The sequence below is a fragment of the Apteryx rowi genome, unplaced genomic scaffold, assembly GCF_003343035.1.
Source record: "Apteryx rowi isolate R43461 unplaced genomic scaffold, aptRow1 scaffold_667, whole genome shotgun sequence".
Taxonomy (NCBI): Eukaryota; Metazoa; Chordata; class Aves; order Apterygiformes; family Apterygidae; genus Apteryx; species Apteryx rowi.
Window position 1 is genome coordinate 214,690 of NW_020450946.1, and position 22,926 is coordinate 237,615.

The following is a 22,926-nucleotide window of genomic DNA, read 5'->3' on the forward strand; positions in this document are numbered from 1 at the left end:
CCAGACAAGTCACTGCTTATCCATAGTTTTGAATTACTGGATAGCTGAGTCCTTCAGGATTGAAAAAGTTAATTCCTGATAATATGGAATCCACTGGTGAACAAGTCTTAGCATTTTGTCTGTTGCAACTATAGAGGTTTCCATTTTTAACTCTGACTGTCTGTGACTTTGTGATGTTTCTCATCCATAAGCTCTCATAAATAGAGCAAGTTTGACATAACAAGATCCAGGAGTAATCTAAATAAAAACATATGTCCCATATAAAAGTCCCTTTTAAGAGGAGAATAACATTTTGAATAAGCTGCAAATTCTTGCATCTTAACAGATATTTACAAATTATGCCAACTGTTTCATGACAGATGAAAAGGGTCTCACCAAGCAATAAAGCAAAGGCTGAGAGCACATTTAAAAAAATAAATCATACATGACTTCTAGATATCCTGCCCGCCTCTTTTGAGGGACAAAGATATGAATTAGATTGTGGATTTCTCATGTTTTCTAGAACAAAAATTAGGTAGTCAAATGATTTACATAAGAAAGTCATCAAAAGGTGATCAGTGTTCACATTTTAAAGGCCAGTAATACATAATTGCAAATGTCATCAGTTCAAACTGTCTTCAGTACCTTCACAAGAAAAGCCAGATTATTGCTATTTTTTATTTCAGTTCATCTTTAGATGCATTAATATAAAAAGTAACTATTGATTGTTGATGCATATTCTGTTCTGGATTTACAATATACATTTCCTTTGAATTATACTAACATGAATGGGACATCTCTACAATAAACTAACAGCACAACTGCTACTGCATTGCTTATTCTATTCCCCAAACCATACTCTAGCCATGAAGGCTATAAAATCCAACCCAACCTTGAGTAGAACTGAAAAAGTTGTGTGTTTGGGGGGAGAAAAGGATGCCAAACTACCACATACATACTTGATTCCCCTAAAATCAGAATTACTTTCCAAAATTACACTGGCTTAAGGGAGCTAGTAAGTTATATTTGGTCAAAAAGCAGTGACAAGCAACTATTTTTCTCCAAAACCATGTTCATAAAAATCCTCAAACATTTAAATGTTCATACAAAGGTTAAATGGTTTGGTACAAAACATTTTCTAATTGCTCTGCTCGAATATTTAAAAGCAAGTATATCTTAGTTTTATAAAAGGGATTTTTGCCAAGACAAATCAAATTTACCTGAGTACATTGGGCCAAACACTCGTTTCAACTCAGATATAAAACTCAAAACTAAGTTAAGTTCTCTGTATAAGGATATTTTGGAAGACTGAGTTGAAACCAGATCCAAACATCATAAGAACTTTATCCATAACCACTATGGGGTGTCCTTGTGGAGTAAATATTAGTAGATTCTGTATCTGGAATATGTATCTTGTTTACTCTCATATGTGCTTTACCAATGGTCAAACTTGGTTTGCATCACAAGTTTAGAAAAACATGGACAGTGCTAAAGGTTGTGCTCCTGTGTACAGTTAGGTTGTCCTGGAACTTAACTGACAGCAAACTGTGTACCGTGGTAACACTAGAGACTTCTTTCACTGCATACAGACTAGAGACGAAACAAATGTGTTTGTGCTTTTGTCCAGTTGGAGTCATATTTTCTGACTTTTAAACTGAGATTGAACAAAGATATTTATCCCCTATTTCTACAAGCTGTAAGTGTAGAATACTTCATGCTTTCTAAAGTTTGTGCTTGTCCTTGGAAAGGACAAAGTTAAATGACTAAGATTTTGTCAAAACCAAAGCACAGCCACCACTCCAGCCCATCTTTAATATAAAACCATTTGCCCAACCCTAGCACATATTGTCTAAATTCTACTGGCAATAGAAACCACAGCTGATTGCCCAGAAAAAGGATTTATTGCATGGCCAAGAGCCAGAATTTATGAGAATACTTCTTGAATTATATAGCAGAAATAGAGACCCTTACCCCCAAATTCATCCCCAATTCCCTAAAAGTAGCAAATTGCCAAATTTCTCTCTCCCTCTCTGTCTCTTTCTCTCTCTCTCATCCCCCTACATTTTCTGGCAGAAAAAGATTATTCAGAAAACAAAAAAGGAAGAGAAAACCACGGTAGAGTTAATCAGCCTCCCTCATCACCTCCAAAAAACAGTATAAAAGCAATTCTAAACCCTGCAAGAAACAAGTTTCTCAATTGCAATATTGCTTGAAAATGTTAAAAATAGACCAACTCACATGAAACATTACTAAGAGATGTCCACCATGATGAGCAGGCTGCTGCATTAACCAATATGAGATACTTAAAAGTACAGTACCAAAAAAACGGAGTAAATCCAAAAGACTCTTCAGTTTCTTCCCACCACTCAGGCATCATTAGCTTGCTTTGGCAATTAAGCATAAATCAGTACAACAAATATCTGCTTTACTTCAAAATTTCTAAGTCAGCATAGTCAAAACAAGTAATATTTTAAAAATAAAACCACCTACGGAAACCAAGCATATCATCCTTCAAATATATGAAAAACAATAAATACTAGCATTAATTTCAGCAGTAGTACATAATAATTGCTATGTTTTATAGCATCATACAATGATTCATCTAATTCAGTATTCTGTCTCCACCAGTATCTGGTTCCTGCTACTTTGAGGGCAAAATATTAGATAACATTCCTAACCAATTATTGAATTATTAGTCAATAACAGGGAAGAGGAAACAGTTAACATTTTTTCCTGATCCTGGAGATGATACACTACTTCAACAAACCACAATATTTGACTGGTTGTATCATAACTCAGTTATCAGCTCATACACATATCATATAAACTAAACTATTTCAAAGTTTTTCCAAAAATGTCTTTTTCAACAGAATCCAAGACACTGTATATTTTTATTATCAGGCTACTGTCAGACGAGCTTTCCTTGAAGTGAAAATGACACACTCCCATATAGGTGCTATGAAATAAAGACTTTTTTGTACAAATAAATATTAACCAAAAATTGAAGCAATTAAATTCCTGTTTGGGTCAGGGTGAACTTGCAATTTACAATAAAGTGGGCTCTCAATGAGATAAAAGAAAATGTGAAACTGAATTTCCTGGATTGTTTCCACTCATAATCATAGCATGTTAACAAAGCTTAAATACAGCTCCTGCTGTGAAATTTTACGTATCAAGCTGAACAGTATTTCCTGTGGAAAATTCTTCTCATGAGTTATTCTTGACAGAAAATCAACCCATCAGGGTATGAAGAAGCTTTACAGTTTCACTAACCAATGTCCTATTTACAGTGTGCACTGAGTTTTAGTCAGGTGTTTCAAAGACATACTGTAAGAGATATTTGAACCAAATAGAAGAATAGGCTAATGTATTTTTATAAATTGGCATAACAGAATTCCAGTTTCATTCTACAGCTGTTTTTAGTACATTGGTAATGATCAACAACTACAGTTTGAATACCTGTTTAGCTAGACCTCTCAGTTTTACTGCTTTGAGTTTAATGGATTTATTTTCCACAAAACAGTTTTCCCTACTCCTGCAAAAAACAAATAGCAAAACTCACTTTTAATCAAAACTTTCAAGTATTATCATGACTTACCATCTTAGTTATTGTTATATAGTCACAATCTCACACAACAAATATTATTAGTAAAAAAGGAGGAAGAGATTTTTATGATCGAAATATTACGATGCTTTCATTAATATTAAAATATTTTTCTAGCCAGACTTTTAGGAAAACTGAGACTTTTTTGATTTTTTCTTTTATCACAATTCTGTAGAAAATATTTATCTATATTTTTACAATAGTTCCATCACTGTTGTATTTGAATACTGCTACTATGTAGAAATGACAAGAAACATCTTGCCTTCTTTTCTAGACATCAGTTCTTCATGACAAAAGACTGCATTATATTCATAGCCTACAGTGAAAGCATGCCAGAATGAACAGCCCTATTGCAGGAAAACAACTAAAGAGTGTGAATTCCTAATGTTTTAAAAGGCTGAAATGCAGTGTAAGTAATAAACTTCAGTAAAATAAGCAATGTGTGAGGCACAGTAAGAAAATAAATGCAGAAATTTTTTATTAGACCTTTCCAAAGATTATGAACTTTCACAGAAGAGAAAGTCAGTGAAAACAAATTTGAATATTTTCATAATAAACGATACTTGTTAAGACATAAGTGCTACCGATAGCAAACGGAAGATAATTAGGATGAAAATTTCCGTGTACCTTCACGGAAGGCCTCCCCCCTTATTGTTAAGATACACATATTGCGGTTGACTTAGGCATCCCCCCTTCCTCTTCATTGCCTGTACAGGGAGGGAACCCATCTTCCAATTTAGGTAACTTCAGATAATACCCTCTGTTTCTGAAGTCTTTTTCCTAAACAACCCAACTGACAAACTAAAGAAGAAACAACCCCCCCAAAAACACTTAAAATCATCTGATTGCTAAATCTTTCTGAGTCAGGTTACAGTCAAATACATGTTTAAAAACAAACAAACAAACAAACAACCCCCTTATTTTATTAATGAACACTTAATTTTTGATTGAAAAAGAATATGCATTCATACAGTCATTGTCAGACCTCCCTATATAATTTTATATATCTGACTTCTAAATAATACTGGCTTTCATACAACAAACTAAGGGTAAGTACAAATTTCCACCAAAAAAAAAACCCAAAAAACCAACCACCTTGTGATCAAATCTTCTTCCACTTAAAGTCCTACTGTGCAGATTCCTAGAATGCTAAATATTCTCTCCTAACTAGTATTCAATAGACATATGAAATAAAAATAAATAAAACACAAACAAACAACAACACGGAAAGAGCCCATGCAATGAATGCAACGTATTCACTACTGCCTCTTTTAGTATAGATGTTATTGCCTAATGTAACAACATTGTAAAATCATAGATAAGCCTCATGGAGCAGTTAAAGTTCAAAGAAAGCAGGACAGCCCAAATACTTTCCTTGAACTGGAGTCTTTGAAGTGAGGTTCTTTTATAACTATATCTTACCCCAGTACTCAAGATTTGGGCATGATATTATAAGGCTTTCAATCTCATTTGGGACTCCATATTGACCACCATATAGACATTTCAGTGATACAGCTCTTTTCTAAGACCATACTCTCTGGCTATGTCTAACATAAGCACTATTGCTTCTGAGGTGCTAACTGTACAAAATAAAAACAAGTACCAAGGAAATACTGTTGAGTGCCAGTGCTCTTCTCCAGTAAAATATCAACATCCCTAATTAATTTCTTCTGTAATTTCTCTGAATTCTCAGATACAGGACTTCTGCTAGGTCCCCTAATAAAACTCGAAACAAAACTTAAAATCATCCTTTCCACTCAAGGGATTGACTGTTTTGTCCTTCTCAGACAGATATTTGGTTCTTTGTACTTGCAGACTAATGGCACACAACATTAATTTTTTTCAGGCACAGAGATAAGATAGGAATGTATAAATGCCATGCCAAGAACTAGGTCCCCTACCAACTGAGCTTCTCTTTTTTTTTTTTTTTTTTTTAATAAGATCCTCTTTATTGCATATCAAATAATCCAGTTGCATAAATCATCTCCAGAAAAGTATACAGCTAAGAGGGTCAAATTATGAGATTATCACAGCTACTGCTTTTGACAAATAAGCAGAGATAGATACAGTTATTCTCAGTAGAAAAGAAAAAAATACTGAAAAATGACAGAAAGTAGGTTTCACAGCATGATTTGAAGATGATTAGATATTCCCTCAGACATGGTTTGTCCAAGATGTGCATTACTCCAGATGCATGCAGTGAGGAATTGACAAATAATGATGTAATTTTGCACAGTGCTGCAGTTTGACTCATTAATGTCCAGAGTCATGAAGTGGTAGACTGCATTTGAGTGGAGAGAGACACTTACAGCCACTGGTGGAATTAAGAAGCCATTCTCAGCTTGGGATTCAACGAACCCTCTGCTATATAAAGTACAGAAGCATAAATTCACAGCATCCTGTGAGAAGGATAGACTAGGAATTGTTATTACAATTTGCACTGATTTTATGTAGTCTTTGTTTAAACAGGTACTTTTAATGCCTCTGATGTTGGAGGAAACAATATGAATAAAGCTGAATACTCGTAATTATTTAATCCTTAACAGATATTCTTAATGATTTTTAAAACTTGTTTTGCTATTCATTTTCCTACTATCCAGGATGGTGAAGAATTACCAGAAGATATGAAACCTATTTCAAATTTAATATTATTATTACCTTATGTTGGGTTCACAAAATACAGCAACTTTTATTGCACTCTGATTCAACACCCATATCCTTTTTAAATTTTGCTCTCAATGGTGGTTAAATCCAGGTGGCAACAGGATGAAAGCACTTGAGAAAATTATCAATTACAGCATATCCTAAGAATCTGCTGTCAGAAAGAGTTAAAAAAGAGCTGCTATGGTTTAAGATACTTTCTGCAGAAGAATTCCTAAGGAAAGGAGACAGTACTGAAATTACTTCCCTTCTTAAATTTCCCTGCTGGTTGAAATTAAACTTTCTTACTGTTAACAGTAAATCAAAATCATTGACTGTAAACTGTCTGAGCAACAATTCTGAAAGATTTGGGCTGCACTGTATTAATTGTTTGAAGTTTGTGGCTTTTGTTCAAATATTTCAGGCTAAACTAACCTCTCCATACCATAGGAACAAGCTAACTCACTGGTGAAATATGGTTATTAAATCTGCCAGTGCTGAAGTCTATTGGTCCACAGCAGATTTAGAACAGCTGCTTTATGAAATCTTATACAGGAACCTCACATGATGAGGAACAGTCTAAGAGTAGTTTAACTTCTGTGCATAGAAATCCATACTCTCAAAGCACTTTTTACAATAAAATTTCAAACACACCCATATATTTATACCATAAAATACATCATACAAATTTTCAGTAAATTATTTCAAGTTGAAGTAATGCTTGAATTACCAATATGTGGATCCTTTTCTAAAATCTTTGTTTTAAAATTAAAGAAACAGTGGTCCTTTATTCCTTTTAATCACAAAGACAGTTGGCAGCAGGAGAAATGACAGCGTTACAGCTTTCTGACTGACAAACTTACTAACTGAAATGAGGACCTTTAGGGTTAAGCTTTCTGACTCCAGATGACTACGGTTCAGTAAAGGAAAAGGAGATTTCTCAAACAATGAATTAAAAAAAAAAAAAAAAAAAAAAAAAAAAAAGAAGCAAGCCACACACACACACGCGCACATGCACACTACGACAAACTCAAGCTGACTTCAACACAAAGATTTTCTAAAACTGTATTCACTCTTCAGTTACAGTTAGATTCTAAGAATTTCTCTCTCTCAAGTATCACAGTCCTAAAGTCATCAGGAGCAGAAAAGGAGCTTAGGATATTGGTGAGTTTAGAAGAGGTAAAAACCCAGGTGTTTTTTAAACAAGCTTTTATAAAAGATGACTGAAAACTGAACAGTAGTTAGAGCAATACTGAAATCAATAGCTTTTTGAACTTTGGATCATCACATGCCTCAACTATCAATAAATTGCCTGCTTCAGAAATTGAGTAGATAAGAAAAGTGGATCCAGATATTACTCACTTGTTTTTAACTGTTAAAAAAAAAAAAAAAAAAGGATTAACTAGAGTCAAAACTTGTGACACAAATTTTCTGTAAGAGGCCTTTACCCAGCTTAATATTGTCTCTTCAACTCCACTGCATTTGCATCATACTAATTTAAATTCCTTTGGACACACTGGCACACACTTGAAGGCCCAAGTTGCATATCACTGTGCTGTTAATTCTACCGCAACTTACACATGGACTAGTATAGAAGTTTTAAGTGAAATGCAAACACCTGCAACAACTTTTGACTTTAATCCTGTCATTTTGTGTCAGGCCTTTCTGGGCAAGTAGGTCATCTTGGAAATCGAATAAGTCAAGCTGCGGTATTTCAGACAAAGAGCTGAAAACTAGCTAAGTCCTTCACTAGGGCTAGAACTATGTTAAAAAAAAAAAAAGATACCCTGATTTTAGATTAACTTCTTTTGTAATAAAATCTTTTAAAGTTTTGCTCTGTTTGTTAGAGGGTATCTGTTCAGTTCTACTGAACAGTTATCACAGGTCTACTGTTGACACAAATATTTCTGAAAGGCAGTCCTATGGCCCTTACATATCCCATACTTTGCAAATCTGTCTACTCTTACGTTCTGGGCAATAAAACAAAACAAAACAAAAACAACACCAAAGACTTTCCATAAAAGGAAGCACCCATCTGATTCATGCAAGCTGTCTTTCAGAAGACTAATAATTGCATAAAATAATCCAAGTAAATAAATACCACCAAATAAATACACCGGCCTGTAACCTCATATTCTTTAAAGCCTACACCAAAGGATATTTTATATGGTGAGAAATATAAGCAAAACAGATTAAAAAATCTTAACTTGCCTATTTACAGAACTATGACAATTTTAGAACAAAAGCTTGATTAAACAAGCAAAGGAAAAATTCTTATGCTGCTTGTGGTAAGTATTTTACAATGTGACATGATCCCACAAGCATCATTTCCAAGATCTATATTTACTTATCCTTAATGAAGTTAATTATGAAGGATAAAAGTTTAAAAAAATAGTGACGTGAAAGGCAAAAATTAAACAAAATCAGGTAAACCCCAGAAGGGGACACCTGGCCTACACAGGCCACTAAGTTCATTTTTAATTTGTTTTCCCATGTTTTTAACACAAATTTCTTGACTTTTTCCCCAGTGTGTTATAGATGGTTTATTTTGTTGAAATGAACATAAGAATGTCAGATGCTTAACAATGGCCAAAGTTTTTTGAAGGCTTGTGCTACAAAGTGTTTAATGGTGTCTTTTACTGGATTTCCCAGCACATTTGGTGAGCTAACATTCCAAAGATAACTGGAATAATTTTGAGTGCTTACAAGTCCTTCAAATTGGATCATTCAATATTTCAGCTTCTTAAATACACTCTGTTTTCTACACTGTTACCATCCTAAAAAGGATCAATTACAACAAGGCCAGAAACTGAAAAGGTTTGGTCTTAAGATTAAGTTCCTGGCCTAAGACGAACATATTAAGGAAAGATTAATGTGCAGAAATATTGTCCTTTTTAGAACAAATCATTCCCCAATATAAGGAAGAGCAATCAGAAAAATATAAATCATTTTTAAGAAGAAAAGGATATAACAGAAACAAGGTTGCTGCAGTAAATCTGCAAAAGTAATAGTTTGCTCTAAACATAATGGAAAACAAGAGCTTTTTGATTACTAATCTGTATGGTAACACCTGTTGGCCATATATATATAAATAACAGTAGCAATATTTTCAAATCATTCTATATAAAATATATGTTCATCCTAAAGATTCTATAAGTACTATCACATAGTTGAACACAGACTGCCAAATATCCTAAACTTCCAGGGACAAGATGAATCCCATTTAAACCTTTCTACTAGGTTCTGATCGAGTTTCCTTAAAACCTTGTAAGTGACAGGCCTAATTCATTGTCCCCACAGTCCACAAGATGGCCATTCTCTTCTCTGACAAAAAAATATTGTTGAGATGCCTACCATACCATAACCGAACAATATAGCTTGTATCAAAGTATGATATGCAGGGCAGGTAAAGAGCTCCAAATTTTTCCAGGAATACAGTTTTCTCAAGTCTGAGGCCTTCTTTTTGTAGATGGCCCACTTACCAGCAACCCTGTAGGCAGGGGCAGAAAAAAAGGCAACTTTCTTTTCCTTCGTAAGCCTAAATGAAGTCCCTTTCACAAACTTACCAGTAAGAATACTTTTCTATGCCAGGAGTATGGAAAAGGTAGTAAAGGTAAGTAGTCAACTCTTTCACTGCTGTTTAACATGGAGTTTCAATATCTAATCTGGGGAGGTACCGTCACTCAGGACTACTTTCTGGGGATTATTTTCTAGGGCAACTGATGAATGGCTTGTTTATATACTTTGGCTATCACCAAACATTCAGCATCTGGCATTAGATTCACTCATGTTGGAACTCTGCTTAAGAAGGCACTGGAAAATGACAGCAGAGTGATATCAGAGGGATGTCATGATTGCAACAGAACCTAACTTGGGCCATGAACAAGCACTTGATTGGAATAATCTGTATTGTTTTATTAAAACTCAAGAATACAGAACAGGGCTGTGTACACTGTAAGAGAGGTTTGCCCTCCTATCCCTTTTAAATGATTCAGTAGACTTGTTTAGGTGATCTACACTCCAGGTACTGTGGAGACTAATTAGTTAATACTTATAAGTCTACTGAAAATGAAAATCACTTCCATGTATAAATTATGAGTATTACTGTAACACAGTCTTTAACCCTGAAGAAGACATATTTCAGCACAACATTATGTATGGCTAAGCATAAGTGTATTAAGAGAGTCTATAACTTCCACTATTCTATGTTTCACTAAAATGGCTAATCAGATTTTCCTTCTTTCTTAAATTAAACAAATCCTATACAAAGGATCCTTACTCAGTTATCTGGCTACTAACTGAGTGTAACTGCTGTCATGTCTGCTGCATATAACAAAATAAATTCCTTAAGATAAGAGTCCTAAAAGTGTAGACTATTGTTTTTATAAAAAAAACAAAAACAAAAAAAAACAAAAAAAAACACATTTGACTTGTTTACTTGAAAATAAGTTAATTCTTAACCTGTGTTCCATAATGAAATATTAACCATGAATACAAAATTTTAAACAGAAGCCATTTGATCGGTTTTCCTCAAAAAAAGTATAGACTGAGACAATACGTCATGCAAAATTTCAGGCCAATCTATGTTAGAAGCAACTGAAAAGGTGGTCTTATAATGAAAAGAGGCTGACCAAACATAATGGGCAGTACTAAAGAAGACTACCTGTAGTGTATACTATACTATATATATATACATATATATATATGTGTGTGTATACTATACTATACTATATATACTATTATACTAGTATTATTTGGATTTTATCTTGACAACTCATTTACCTTGAATTCTTCAACAATAATACTCAAGGCTTCATGTCCAGCTTTTCTCATGTCTTCTAACTCCTGCTTATGCTTTTCCTGCACAGAAATAAGGAAAGATTATTTACAACATAGGCATCCGACATAGCCATGTTAATTGAGCCAAGACCAACCATTTTCCTCATTTTTTTGTCTTTCCTGAAAAAATGCACACATCTTGTCTTTTGTATATTCTATATATATGCTCAGTTCAAGTTGTTTCTAAACTTATTTTTCAAGTGCAGACAGAAACATTCCAATATTTTTGCCTTTCTATAAAAATGCTTGCCTATGATTTGCAATTTGAGTCAGGAATTTGAACATCTCCTTAGATTCTCATCAGCATTTCACAATTAACAACAAGCAGCACTGCTTTTTTCAAACTACCAGTGAATAAGAGGCTGAAAAGTTTTCCCTCTTCCTTCATTCTCTGCTTCCATGATCTCTTCTTAAATCAGCTAGTATAGCAGGTGGTACGTGTTTTAAATGCCCCAGGAAAATTGGTGCAGAATTGCAAAAAGGCATTCATCACAAACCTTATCTTGCAGTGATCACAGGGCAACTCTATACACCACTTACACTACATATCTATGGCTTTTTGGATGGAATTTAATCTGGAATTTATTAATTAAGTTCTAAGTTTTCTAAGTTCTGCATGGTTTAAAAAAGCAAAACCTAATATAAAAGTATGCTCATTTATATTATGAATGGCTATACAACACTATTAAAAACAAATTCAGCTGTTTGTAACTCTATTAAATTAGATGAGAGATTTCTGCCCTGCCATTCAGTTCCTTTCTACTGAAAGGACCATCTTAGCAAAACATTTGAAATTATAGCTATTCATATTGCATATCTTTGGCTCAGACAGACTTGAATATAACTGATTTTCAGGAAAGTGTGGAGCTCCACAAGAACAGCTGATACAAAGCAGAATTAAACATAGAAATATTTGTAAATGTAAACAAACAAACTACTACTTCAGATAACAATGCACGCCATCTGGGTACATCAGCTGAGTCACACTGGTGAGGGACAGATATCACTGACAAACTAGCTAAATTAAGATGTTTTTTTATTAAAAAGTGCTGTGAACTAGGCAGGTTTTTACAGTAAAAAACTACAGAATAGTATATAGGGGAAAAATATGATCCGGTGCTTAACTTCAGAACTTCACAAGTCATTAAAAAATTCAGTTAACCATGAAAATTGAACATGGAAAAAATAAGAAAGCAGTCATTTCTATAGTAGCATATCCTTGATTCACACTTATGAAGAAAAGAATTACATAGAGGAAGGTAATTTTCATTATTTATTCTAGCAGAACTAAAAAAGAAAAAAGAAAACAGAAAAAAAGAAAAGAAAAGAAGAACAGAAAGCATTCCACATTGAAAAAAGCCTTTAAATCAGAGGGGTTGAAAAAAATAAGGCGTCAAAGATCTTTCAGATCTACTAGTGAGACATAGTGGATCCACTATGTTGACAGAGGAAATAACATTTCATCCCAATAAAAAAGCAGGGCACCCCTCACTAGCATTACCAGGCAAATCAAGATGCAAAGCAAAAAATGCTGTTTCTCTTCTGACAGTAAATTTCAAGTTTTACAGAATTTGCGACTTTTACACAGTCACATGCCAAATGTGAACTGATAACATGAGATGAAGCATCAACACCAAGGTATAATTACCAACATGAAAACCCCATTTGTCAATGAAATGGATTGCTAGACCTGATCAACTCAGGGAATAAATATTTTAGGGTATTTATTTTAAACATTCCCTGAAAAGCAAAGGTTCTCATTAGTGAAGAACTACTGATAAGGCATAATCTGTTCAGCACTGATCAAGTCTAGCAATCTGTTTCTATGACACAGCTAGCAGACAGAATGAAAAAGCATTATTACAAGTACACAGAAGAAAAGTTTTAAGGTCACACTGTCATACTCCCTGCAAAGAAGGGCTTCATCCAATCTTGTGAATTTTGAAATATTTATAAACATGCAAGTGGTACACTACATTGCCTGTAGCATGTGTCTATTTGCAAGATTCTTCAGCTAAGATAGCAGACCTTTAAGTTTACTTCTTTTAACTTGTAAAAGAGTGCAATTCAATGCCTCCTGAGGATGGCAGGCCTTTTCTTCCGAAAGTTTGTCAAATATTGTTTCATAATCGTATTGATATATCACTCAACAGAATGTGTGCTTGGTCCTTGTAATATTCAATAAAGAGAAGACCAAAAGAAACTTTAAGTAACATTTTGGAAGTGTATGCATTGATTTACTGTCTAATAATGAAGATACACCAAAGTTCCTGAGTTTCATGATTTCACTATAAACAAAAGGGAAATCTTCCAATAACAGCAGCACACTGATTTGATTAACAATGGTCATGACAATTCCTCACAAATCCTCAAAATAAACCCTGGTTTCTGTGGAAAATATGTATTTATGCGTTGACATAACTACTCTTAAAAATTGTACTCTGGTGTTAAGAAAGAAAAGGCAAGGTCTGAAAACTTTTGAATGGTGTAGACCTAAAATTAAGATGCAATATATAGATTCCATATTAGAGGGAATTATGTGTTTTCTCCCTCTTGTAGTGTCCTCCTGTATGGTTTTTATGACTTTGGAGGGTTTTTCAAGAATTTTGCTGTTCCCTTCCTGTATTTCACAAATGCTTTTAAGAAAGTAATCAAACGAGAGTTGAAAGGTTTGGAATTTCAGTAAAATGATCTTCAGAGGACTTTTACCTTGTATGCTTGTGCTCTCATGGACAGAATCTCACATCACAGCACTGACAGGTAATTAAACAGAAACTTGGAAGATGGAAGGTTGGGGGGGAGGGTGTTTGTTTGTTTTTTAATTTTGTGACCAAAATTCTAGATAACACTGAGAAGTCAGCATCTTACACTGACACAATACAAAAGTAACAGACAATAACTCATTATTCAGTGATTATCAGCGTTTCAGTCTTTCAGTTTTGTGACTCTTACATGAGCAAATATATATTGTCTTATACAAAAATAGTTTGCAAAGATGTTTTAATGTTAACAAATGCATATGTCTTCATGAATACACTAGATATAGCTTGAATGATAAAAAAATGAGAATACAGGAACAAACTTTGAAAGCTTTCTTACAGCCTAAAGCAAAGAAGTGACTCTAGACTCTCATTTTCTCTTATTGGGACACTGGGAATCATAAACCACTTTAGAAGAACACTTATCAGAAAGCCCAGGGATGTAGCTGGGCAGGCAGGCATCTGAATCAGATGCGCTAGCAGAAGAGGCTACTGACCACTGGTCTTCCAGCTGCTTGTCACTGACTGCCAACTGCATTAACACTTCTTTCAGACCTCTGCACTGAATTACTTCCTAAATCACTTCAGTTTAAATGAACCATAGTTAGCATAAACAGTTTAAACAGCGGTCTTTGTTAACATCCGATGTTTCGACAGAAGTGTTAGGCATGTCTATGTGAATATTGGGAAGCGTAAGGGTGACATCTCTCAATAGGGTACTATGCAAGAACTGCAAGAAGAAAGATTTGAGAGATCTGTTGGGGGGAAAGGAGAAGAAGGACCTGCAACTTAATTTCTTTGTATTTACTCACCAACATGTATTTCTCCTTAAATTGATAGGTTTTCTGCTACATTTTCAAGAGGCAGAATGTCTTGAATTTTTGGGGACATGTGTGCATGCTACCCACAGACTCTGTACAGATTCCCTACTAACCTTCCATTTTGGCATACCAGCAAGTTTCACACATACCGCAACAGCAGTAAGTAAAACTGTCTATCAGAAGGGAAGAAAAGATACTCTGTCTCACTTTCTTCTCATCTAACTCAAAGCAACCCCATTTCTTTCCATTACGAAAAGCAGAGAAGATAATTACAGTTCTACTAGAATGCTTTATCCCTTTCAGAGAGTAAATAAGAAAGATTTGACACTCTGGCAGCCAGCGTGTTTGTTACTCAATACACTGCTGGTTTGGTCCACACACTATGGGTAGAGCCAAAGTATGCTGCACTATGGCAAAAGAGTGGCAGAAGAGGCCAGCAGTACTAGGAGACAATAAGATTTGTAATAGCAAAGTTTTAGAATACCACAAAACAGGAGGAAAGTGAATGAAGTAACAGAGACCTATTATACTGGACTGGTTTGTCAAAGAAGATGCTTAGAAAAATATTTTCTTGTGTCAGTGCTCCTGACCCATATTGTAACCAGCATCAAAAAGAAGCTTGATACTGCAACTTAGGGCCACCAGAGTCACCCAAAAAGGAGACAAATGGCTACATATTAAAGTATCTTTTGATAGTGATCAGACCACAACAGCAAACACCATAATAATTTCACAGTGCCAGCTCTATAGCAGGCAGAACTAACACCAAAAGCATTAACTAGCACCAACAAAACATTTAAAGTAACTGAATAAATGAATTTATATCATGTCTATTCAATTTGTGGCATTTTCTCCACAGGTACATTTTTCCCAAGGATTTTTTAATTGCTCTTGTGATTAAAGAAGTTAAAATAAGAGACAGAATTTATTAGGATATCGATAATCATAAGCTGTGACAAAAAAAAAATAGAGCAATAATACATAAATGAAGCAAAAGCCAAAACCATACAACAGTACTAAGAAATCACGCTTATAGGGGGAAATAAAAAGATGGAAGAAATAAAATGAATTCAGAAAAAGTTCCTAAAATTTTGCCCACTCTCATTAATAATGAATTATTATTTACAATAAGAAAATCTGTGTTTTGGGATCAACTGACATTTTGTGCTTATTCTGAAACCCTGTTTAAAAAAAGTCATTATCAGTTAGTAAAAACATATCAATAAAACATTAAATCAATACAGTGTACCCACGTGATAACTCTACACATGCTTCCGTAACACTTGTGAAGAGTTGTCTGTTAGTATATGTCATGTGCAAGCCAGTTATCTGAGTTGATGAAGACTTTGTCTATCTTCTGCAAGGCTGTGATAGCTCCAGAATTATCTGCAAGTCAGAGCCAGCATCTTAGGAAGTGATATTCTCTCTTCCCCCTAACTTCAGTACTACAGCAAAAAGGCAACAAAATGTAGTTGTCTACAGGCAACTAAATTAGAAGGCAAATTTCACATTCATCTTGCACACAGTTTTTTCTCTGTATAATTAAATCATTTTGACTCTTCATATGAGAATCAACTCCTCCATTACATCAAGATTTTCCTCTCTACAAGAAAGTTTTTTTTTTCCTTTTTCAGAAGCATTTTTTATAATAAAGTCAATAACAAATTACAGTTGGTATCATACTGGTTCTGTTAGTAAACTGGTAACTTCTCAACATATATACTTTCTCCTGCTCACCAAAGTATAAGGCAAAAATAATTCCACTGAATACAGTAGAATTAAATCACTGCAAAACTGATTTAAATATGATCAGAATCAGTCCATAATGGCTAGTTAATAGACATGCTAGAGTGTGGTATTGTACATGAGATGCAGATCGGTCACTATTTCAGTTCATCACAAATAATGTTCATTCTATCTTAAGAGCTAAGACACAGGACTGTCTTCAGATCAATAGTAAAGCATGGTTCACTTTGACCATATTGCCAACATCCTAGCAAAAGATAGGACTGACAACCTAAGGATATAAGGAGAAATATTTTTTTATAGGAAGAAAAGGAAGACTATTTCAGATTTCTCTTCATTATCAACAGAAATGCAGCAAGCACAACCTTAAGTTCACCACAGGAACCAAGGAGATGCTGTCATTTATTTTATACAGGTAACTATCATTGCTACCTGAAGTATACAACAATAACCAACCTTGAAGTGAATAATGAAGTGAGGTAGTGGACAGACTTCCATGAGCAACTTCCTAACAGAGTGGTGAGGACATTTCCTGCTGAGTTAGAACTCTGTTGGAGCTGAGTGAGAATGGACCAGTCTGCTGGGAAAGATTATGACTGATTAAATGTGAAAAAGTATGGAAATGAAATAGTATGGCAGAGACTGTACATGCTCAAAACTAAAAAAAATGGTTATAGTTCCCACAGCAGATGTAACTCAACTCTTCAAGCATGTGCAGTTCATTATGTGGATCTTTATTTTGTTACATTTAAGATATTAATATTTTGTGAAAAATAACTACAGATTTAATCTGCTCCTTTATTCTACAGGATGTAAGCATAAAAACTCTCAGTTGAGGAGGAAATTAACCAAGAAAGACAAGAGAAAAGTTATCTCACATGCAGAATCTGTTGACTAATTTGTTAACTAATATTAAGTAATTTTAGTATTAATTTGCTAGCAAAGCAGATATGGTAAATGGAATAGTACATATGACTCGTGAAGCCTTCTTTGACTGACTCCAAATTCTTAAAATACAGTGCTTTTCCACAGAAAGCCCTAGAAAGGTCTTGCCTTAGTATTACAAAGCAAACAGCAGAATATTTCCACAGGACACATTGCCTATAGTTCATTACAGCGCATATGTTGTTTTCTAATACTTTTTTTTTTCCTGGATATATCTTTTATTCCTAGTTTCAAACACACTAAACTTTCACAGTGCACAGTGATTAAAACCACCATTTATCTAAATATACCAAAAATGTAACTCAGCTGAAGATACCTTCTGTGCCAAAAATGGTAACATTTCCATCTGCAGCTCTGTTAACCTCACAGAAGTCATAAATGTACGTTTTAGTAATAAAAGTGATTGAAATAATGCATGTTGATTTTTCACAGAGTTGCTATATTCAGTGATGTTTATAAAACATTCCTAAAGCATAGCTTTATTCCTGTCCCATGATAACGCATGTTTAAAAGCCCAAGAAGTCTACAAAGAAACTTGACATTCAGTCCAATAGCTTCAAAAGCATCTAGGTAGGAAGTTCACTTAAGGGAAAATGGAAATCTTAAGATTTAAGTTTGGAAGATATAAAGTAACAAATCATGGCATCATTACATGAAAAGACTCGAAGATTAACATATCTTTAAAAACTTGTCCATGATGTGAAAGAATAAATTATTTTCTTCCTTGTTTTTGCATCATGAAAAATAAGTTGAAGTACAATACAAACATTGTTATTTCTACAAAATCAACAGTAAAAGAAGTTATATCTTTATATTTGAACATATATATCTGAACTTCTATTCATTTTCAGTATCTAAACTATTTTCTTATAGACTGCTTCATCTGAGGATCCGCAAAACAAGCTTCTTGTTCAAGTGAAAAAGGGGTTATGAAATAGAACTCTTCTCATTTAGATCATAGTGCCCAAGGCAGAATGAAAACTGCATCTGTAACTTATTCCAACATTTTGCTTTTACCCAAAGAACAGTTATCAAATTGTCAGCTTCTAGATTAAATTGTTGGTTATTTGTTAAATTTATCTGGCAAACCATAAATAATCTGAGCGTGCAGGGGAAAAAAAAAATACATGATCTAAATAGATACATAAGTTTCAAGTTCTGCCAGAGAGAACAAAAAGCAAATCAAAAGAAAGCAGAAGAACTAACATCTTTTACCATCTTTTAAAAGACAAGAACAATATCTCTTCAGCTTTGAAAGGGAAGAGTTTGTTGTGTAACTTCAGAAGAGTCCTATCTGGAAGCATCTCCCACAGTCCAGAAAAAGATACCCAAGTCACAGATGCACAGATTTTATAATACACCCTTCTCTTTAGTGTTTCTTATTTTACAGAACTCCTCATGCACTTCCACATTTTGAATGACCATATTTTGCTTACTGCAAAATCTCATTATATTACGAACCTAGAAATGTTGGATAATAGGAGTTCCTATTCTAACAGGACAGTTGTATTCAAAATACCAAAAATGTTATACCTCCATACAACTGTGATTTCAGTTTACAGTAACTGATATTCTGATTAGTATATTTTAAATACTGTATTAATCAGATTTTTGGTACAGGCATTCCTGACCCTGCCCTTAATTGCTAATGTCTTTTTGCTAGCAGCTACCTAGACCAGTTTTGAGTAAAACATTCCATATAAATCAGCCCTGGGAGTATCCTCTGAATTTGAGTTATCACCTTAGTGACTGGGATTAGACTATTTATTTTTCTCTGTTTATGATCAAATTATTAAATCAGAAAATCACACAATCATTCAGATTGGAAGGCACCTTAGGAGGTCACCCAGAATTTGAACCTCCTACTGAAAGCAGTATCTGCACTGAATTCAGATCAGATTGCTTGAGGCTCTGTCCAGCCAGAGCTTGAAGATCTCCAAGGATGGAGATTCCACACCTCTCTGCCCAAAACATCCCAATACTTAATTATCTTCATCACAAAATTTTTTTTTCCTTACATCAAGTTGGAACTTCCCATGTTTCAATTTATGACCATTACCACTTGTTCTCCTGCTATGCACATCAGTAGAGCCTGGCGTCATCTTTTCTGGCAATCTTGTAAGTATTGGACAGCTTCCATTAGGTTCCCCCTAAGCCGTCTCTTCCCCAGACTGAAGTCAACGTATACAACATACACTGCATTTTCCTTATCCACAGTCTAGTCTTCTCCTCACAGAAGGGAATCAGGTTGGTCAGAAATGATTTACCTTTCAGTAAATCCATGCTGGCTATTTCCAGTCACCTTCTTCATGTGCCCAGGAATGTGATGCAAGAGGACTGGCTCCATGATTTTTCCAAGGACCAAAAGATTGGCCAGTCTGTATATCCCCAGATCATCCTTGCCTTTCTCCAGTCATCAGGGACTTTCCTTAGTCTCCGAGATGGCATCTCATAGTAACAGCAGACAGCACTCTCAGCATCTGACTAAACTGAAGTCTAGTCTCCTGAAGTCTGTAGTCTATACTCTGCTGCAAGACTTCCTCACTCATTTCAGGGACTTGGACTCCAATATTTCATGGCTGCCACAGCAAAGGCTGCCACTGATTATCACATCCCCCCAAAAGTTATTATAAGATTTGTCCACCTCCTCACCCCAGCTGGGTTGTCTGCAACAAACTCCCACCATGATGTCACTCTTATTGGCCTTTTCTCTCATCCTGACCCACAAGTTCACTACCATCCTGCTGCCTATTCCATAGAAGAGCTTCATATATCTGAGCTGCTCCTTCACCCCACCACTTCCTCCTCCATGTCAGTCCTTTCTAAAGAACTAGTACCTATCCATACCAAAACTCCAACAACAAAGTATCCCAACATGTCTCCGTTATTCAAATGATGTCACAGCTCTGCATCTGCACATGGAGGTCTAGCTCCAGCTCCTCCTGCTTGTTTCCCAGGTTGCATGCATTCACATATGCACATTTGAGAAGGGTCTCTAAAAAATGATTATATTTTTGTGTTGCTTGATGAGTAGGAGTCTGGTTTTTGGTTATTCGTTTTTATTGGCTCTGAGGTGGCTGAAGTGACATTTCTTAAAAGTAAGAGGATGTTAAACTCAGATCTGAGGGAAGGAAGGTATTCTTGCTTCCTCCCCTTGCAAGCAACACATAAAATGGTCAAAAAGATAGTAGTATTTAGTTCCTAAGTCTGCATTTAAGGACTTGATTTGAGTAGATGCTATATAGAGAAGATATTATACCTAGACATTATTAGCTCTGCTATAGCTATTTAAAGGTCTTGGCTCAGGATTAAAAAAAAAAAAAAAAAAAAAAAAAAAAAAGCTCATACTCAGAGCCTAGATATAGGCTTAGGCATCTAAAGAGCACTCCCCTGTGAAAACATGCATTTATTTTTAACCTGTGAGGAAATGAAAACAGACACAAGCCAAACAAAAAAGGGATTTATCTATTCACTTCACATGAAATATTGATGTCACTGAAGTAAAAGCAGAACTACTTATTTCAAAAGAGTGAAGACTTAGTTACCTGAGCTTTTCTCTGATTAAATTTCCTGAGAAAAAAATGAATCTCTACTAAGAGGGCTCATGTTTAGTCTATTTTCTTCTTCTCTAAGCAAACAAGTCTCTTAAATCATCAAAAATTATGCCAGCAAAATCTTTAGTTTCAATAAAATGTAAATGCAATCAACACTGACAATTTTTATTTAAACCAGAACATATCAGAAGTAATATATTATGAAAAACTCAGCAATGATGGACATTGCATTAATACTTATAGGTAACTAAAAACTATTATAATATTGGTTTTTAATTCTGTTTTTTTTAATTTTGTTGAAAACCGTTAAAAACATTTACACCTGCTAAATTTTTAAAAACTACAGATCACTAAACTATCTCTGCTTATCCAGCTTAAAAGCATGATCCTGTTGTAAAAACTGATGAAAAAAGCAAATGAATTCATAGGATAAATATTCAAAATGCTAACATCTTAGTGAAAACAAAAATATGCACAAACCTGTGTCTTTCAAAAGACATGCTAAGAGAAACAAAATTCAACATTTTGTGTCCAGTTCTGGGCTCCCCAATACAAGAGAGACATGGAACTACTGGAGTGAGTCCAGTGGAGAGCTACTAAAATGATTAAGGGACTGGAGCATCTCTCTTATGAGGAAAGGCTGAGAGAGCTGGGATTCTTCAGCCTGGAGAAGAGAAGGCTGAGGGGGGATCTTATCAATGTGTACAAGTATCTGAAGGGAGGGCGTAGAGAGGATGGAGCCAGACTCTTTTCAGTGGTGCCCAGCAAGAGGATGCAAGGCAACGGGCACAAACTGAAATACAGGAAGTTCCGTCTGAATATGAGGAAAAACTTCTTGACTGTGAGGGTGACAGAGAACTGGAACAGGTTACCCAGAGAGATTGTGAAGTCTCCTTCCTTGGAGATATTCAAAACCTGCCTGGATGCAATCCTGTGCAACATGCTCTAGGTGACCCTGCTTGAGCAGGGGGGTTGGACTTGGACAATCTCCAGAGGTCCCTTCCAACCTCAACCCTTCTGTGATTCTGCGATTTTTTTTTATTTTTATTTTTTAGTAAGGTGTATTTGACATGCTCCATTTACTTCTCTTTTACATATCGTCTCAAAAAGATAATGAAGAAAGATGGACATAAAACTAATGTCTTAATATACAATAACTTGAAAAAGTACCATGTCTTTACCCCCACCCCCTCATCAGCACTGCTGTACTAGTTTATTTACTAGGATTGCAATACTAGTTTATTCAGATCTGCCTTCACAAACTGTTTTTTTCCCCCCAAGTTACTGCTGTTAACTTCTGACTGACAAAGTCACTATGCTTTGGAGGTGACTGGAAATTGCTTTGCAGTTTTTCTGGTTAGTACTCAGACTTTAAAGAAGAAACTATGAGAAAGAGACTCCTTGAGGAACACCACCACTTCTTTTGAAATACAAATTAGTTTTTTTAAAAATGTAAGAGCAAACAGAATTACAACTGAAGGATAAAACCTGAAGTTGGAGACAATGTTAGAAAAAATACTTAAGTCAAGTTTGGCTTTCAATTGAAACTTTTATTTACTTCAGTTGAAGCTGTATGGGGATATCCAAAAAAGAACTTTCCCATTATAGAAAGTCTTTCACAAGTAAAGAACTGAAAGAAAACTGCCTAAAAACTTCTTCCCTCCCCTCCCCTCCCCCCTCAAACCCTGAGAAGAGAGATCAAGTGACATAAACAGAATTAACATGGATAAAATTTAATTTCTCATCTGTTCTCTCACACAGTCTCAGTCTTTTATTTTCCCATTGTCCCAGTTCAGAAAATGCACTTCCCTCCAAGACTTGCACACACATAACTGAGGTAATAACTGACTTTCCCATTCCTGTGTCTAACACTCACTTACTCTCCAGATCTTCTGTCACTTCGCCATTACATTGTTTCTACAATATACTTTCCCCTCTCATTCTCTCCTTTCCTCCCATAATGGTAAAACCATGGTTCTCATCTTTGAAATTCTTTCTTTCGACAACAGTAACTCTCCAAATCTCCCTTCTTTAATCTA

At 34.9% G+C, this 22,926-nt stretch overlaps 1 protein-coding gene across 12 annotated transcripts in view; it reads right to left on the bottom strand.

Annotated features, from left to right (window-relative positions):
• CCDC91 (coiled-coil domain containing 91) overlaps positions 1–22,926 on the bottom strand; it is a 123,021-nt gene that overhangs the window by 39,360 nt on the left and 60,735 nt on the right. For 11 of the 12 annotated variants that reach the window (XR_003256579.1, XM_026085381.1, XM_026085376.1 and 8 more), the window contains one exon: positions 11,006–11,083. The exons of the other annotated variant lie outside the window; for it this stretch is intronic. Coding sequence is in view for 10 of the 11 variants with exons in the window: in XM_026085381.1 (XP_025941166.1) it covers positions 11,006–11,083 (78 nt within the window). In the remaining variant the exon portion in view is untranslated. The remainder of the gene's footprint in view (positions 1–11,005; positions 11,084–22,926) is intronic. 12 annotated transcript variants of the gene reach the window in all.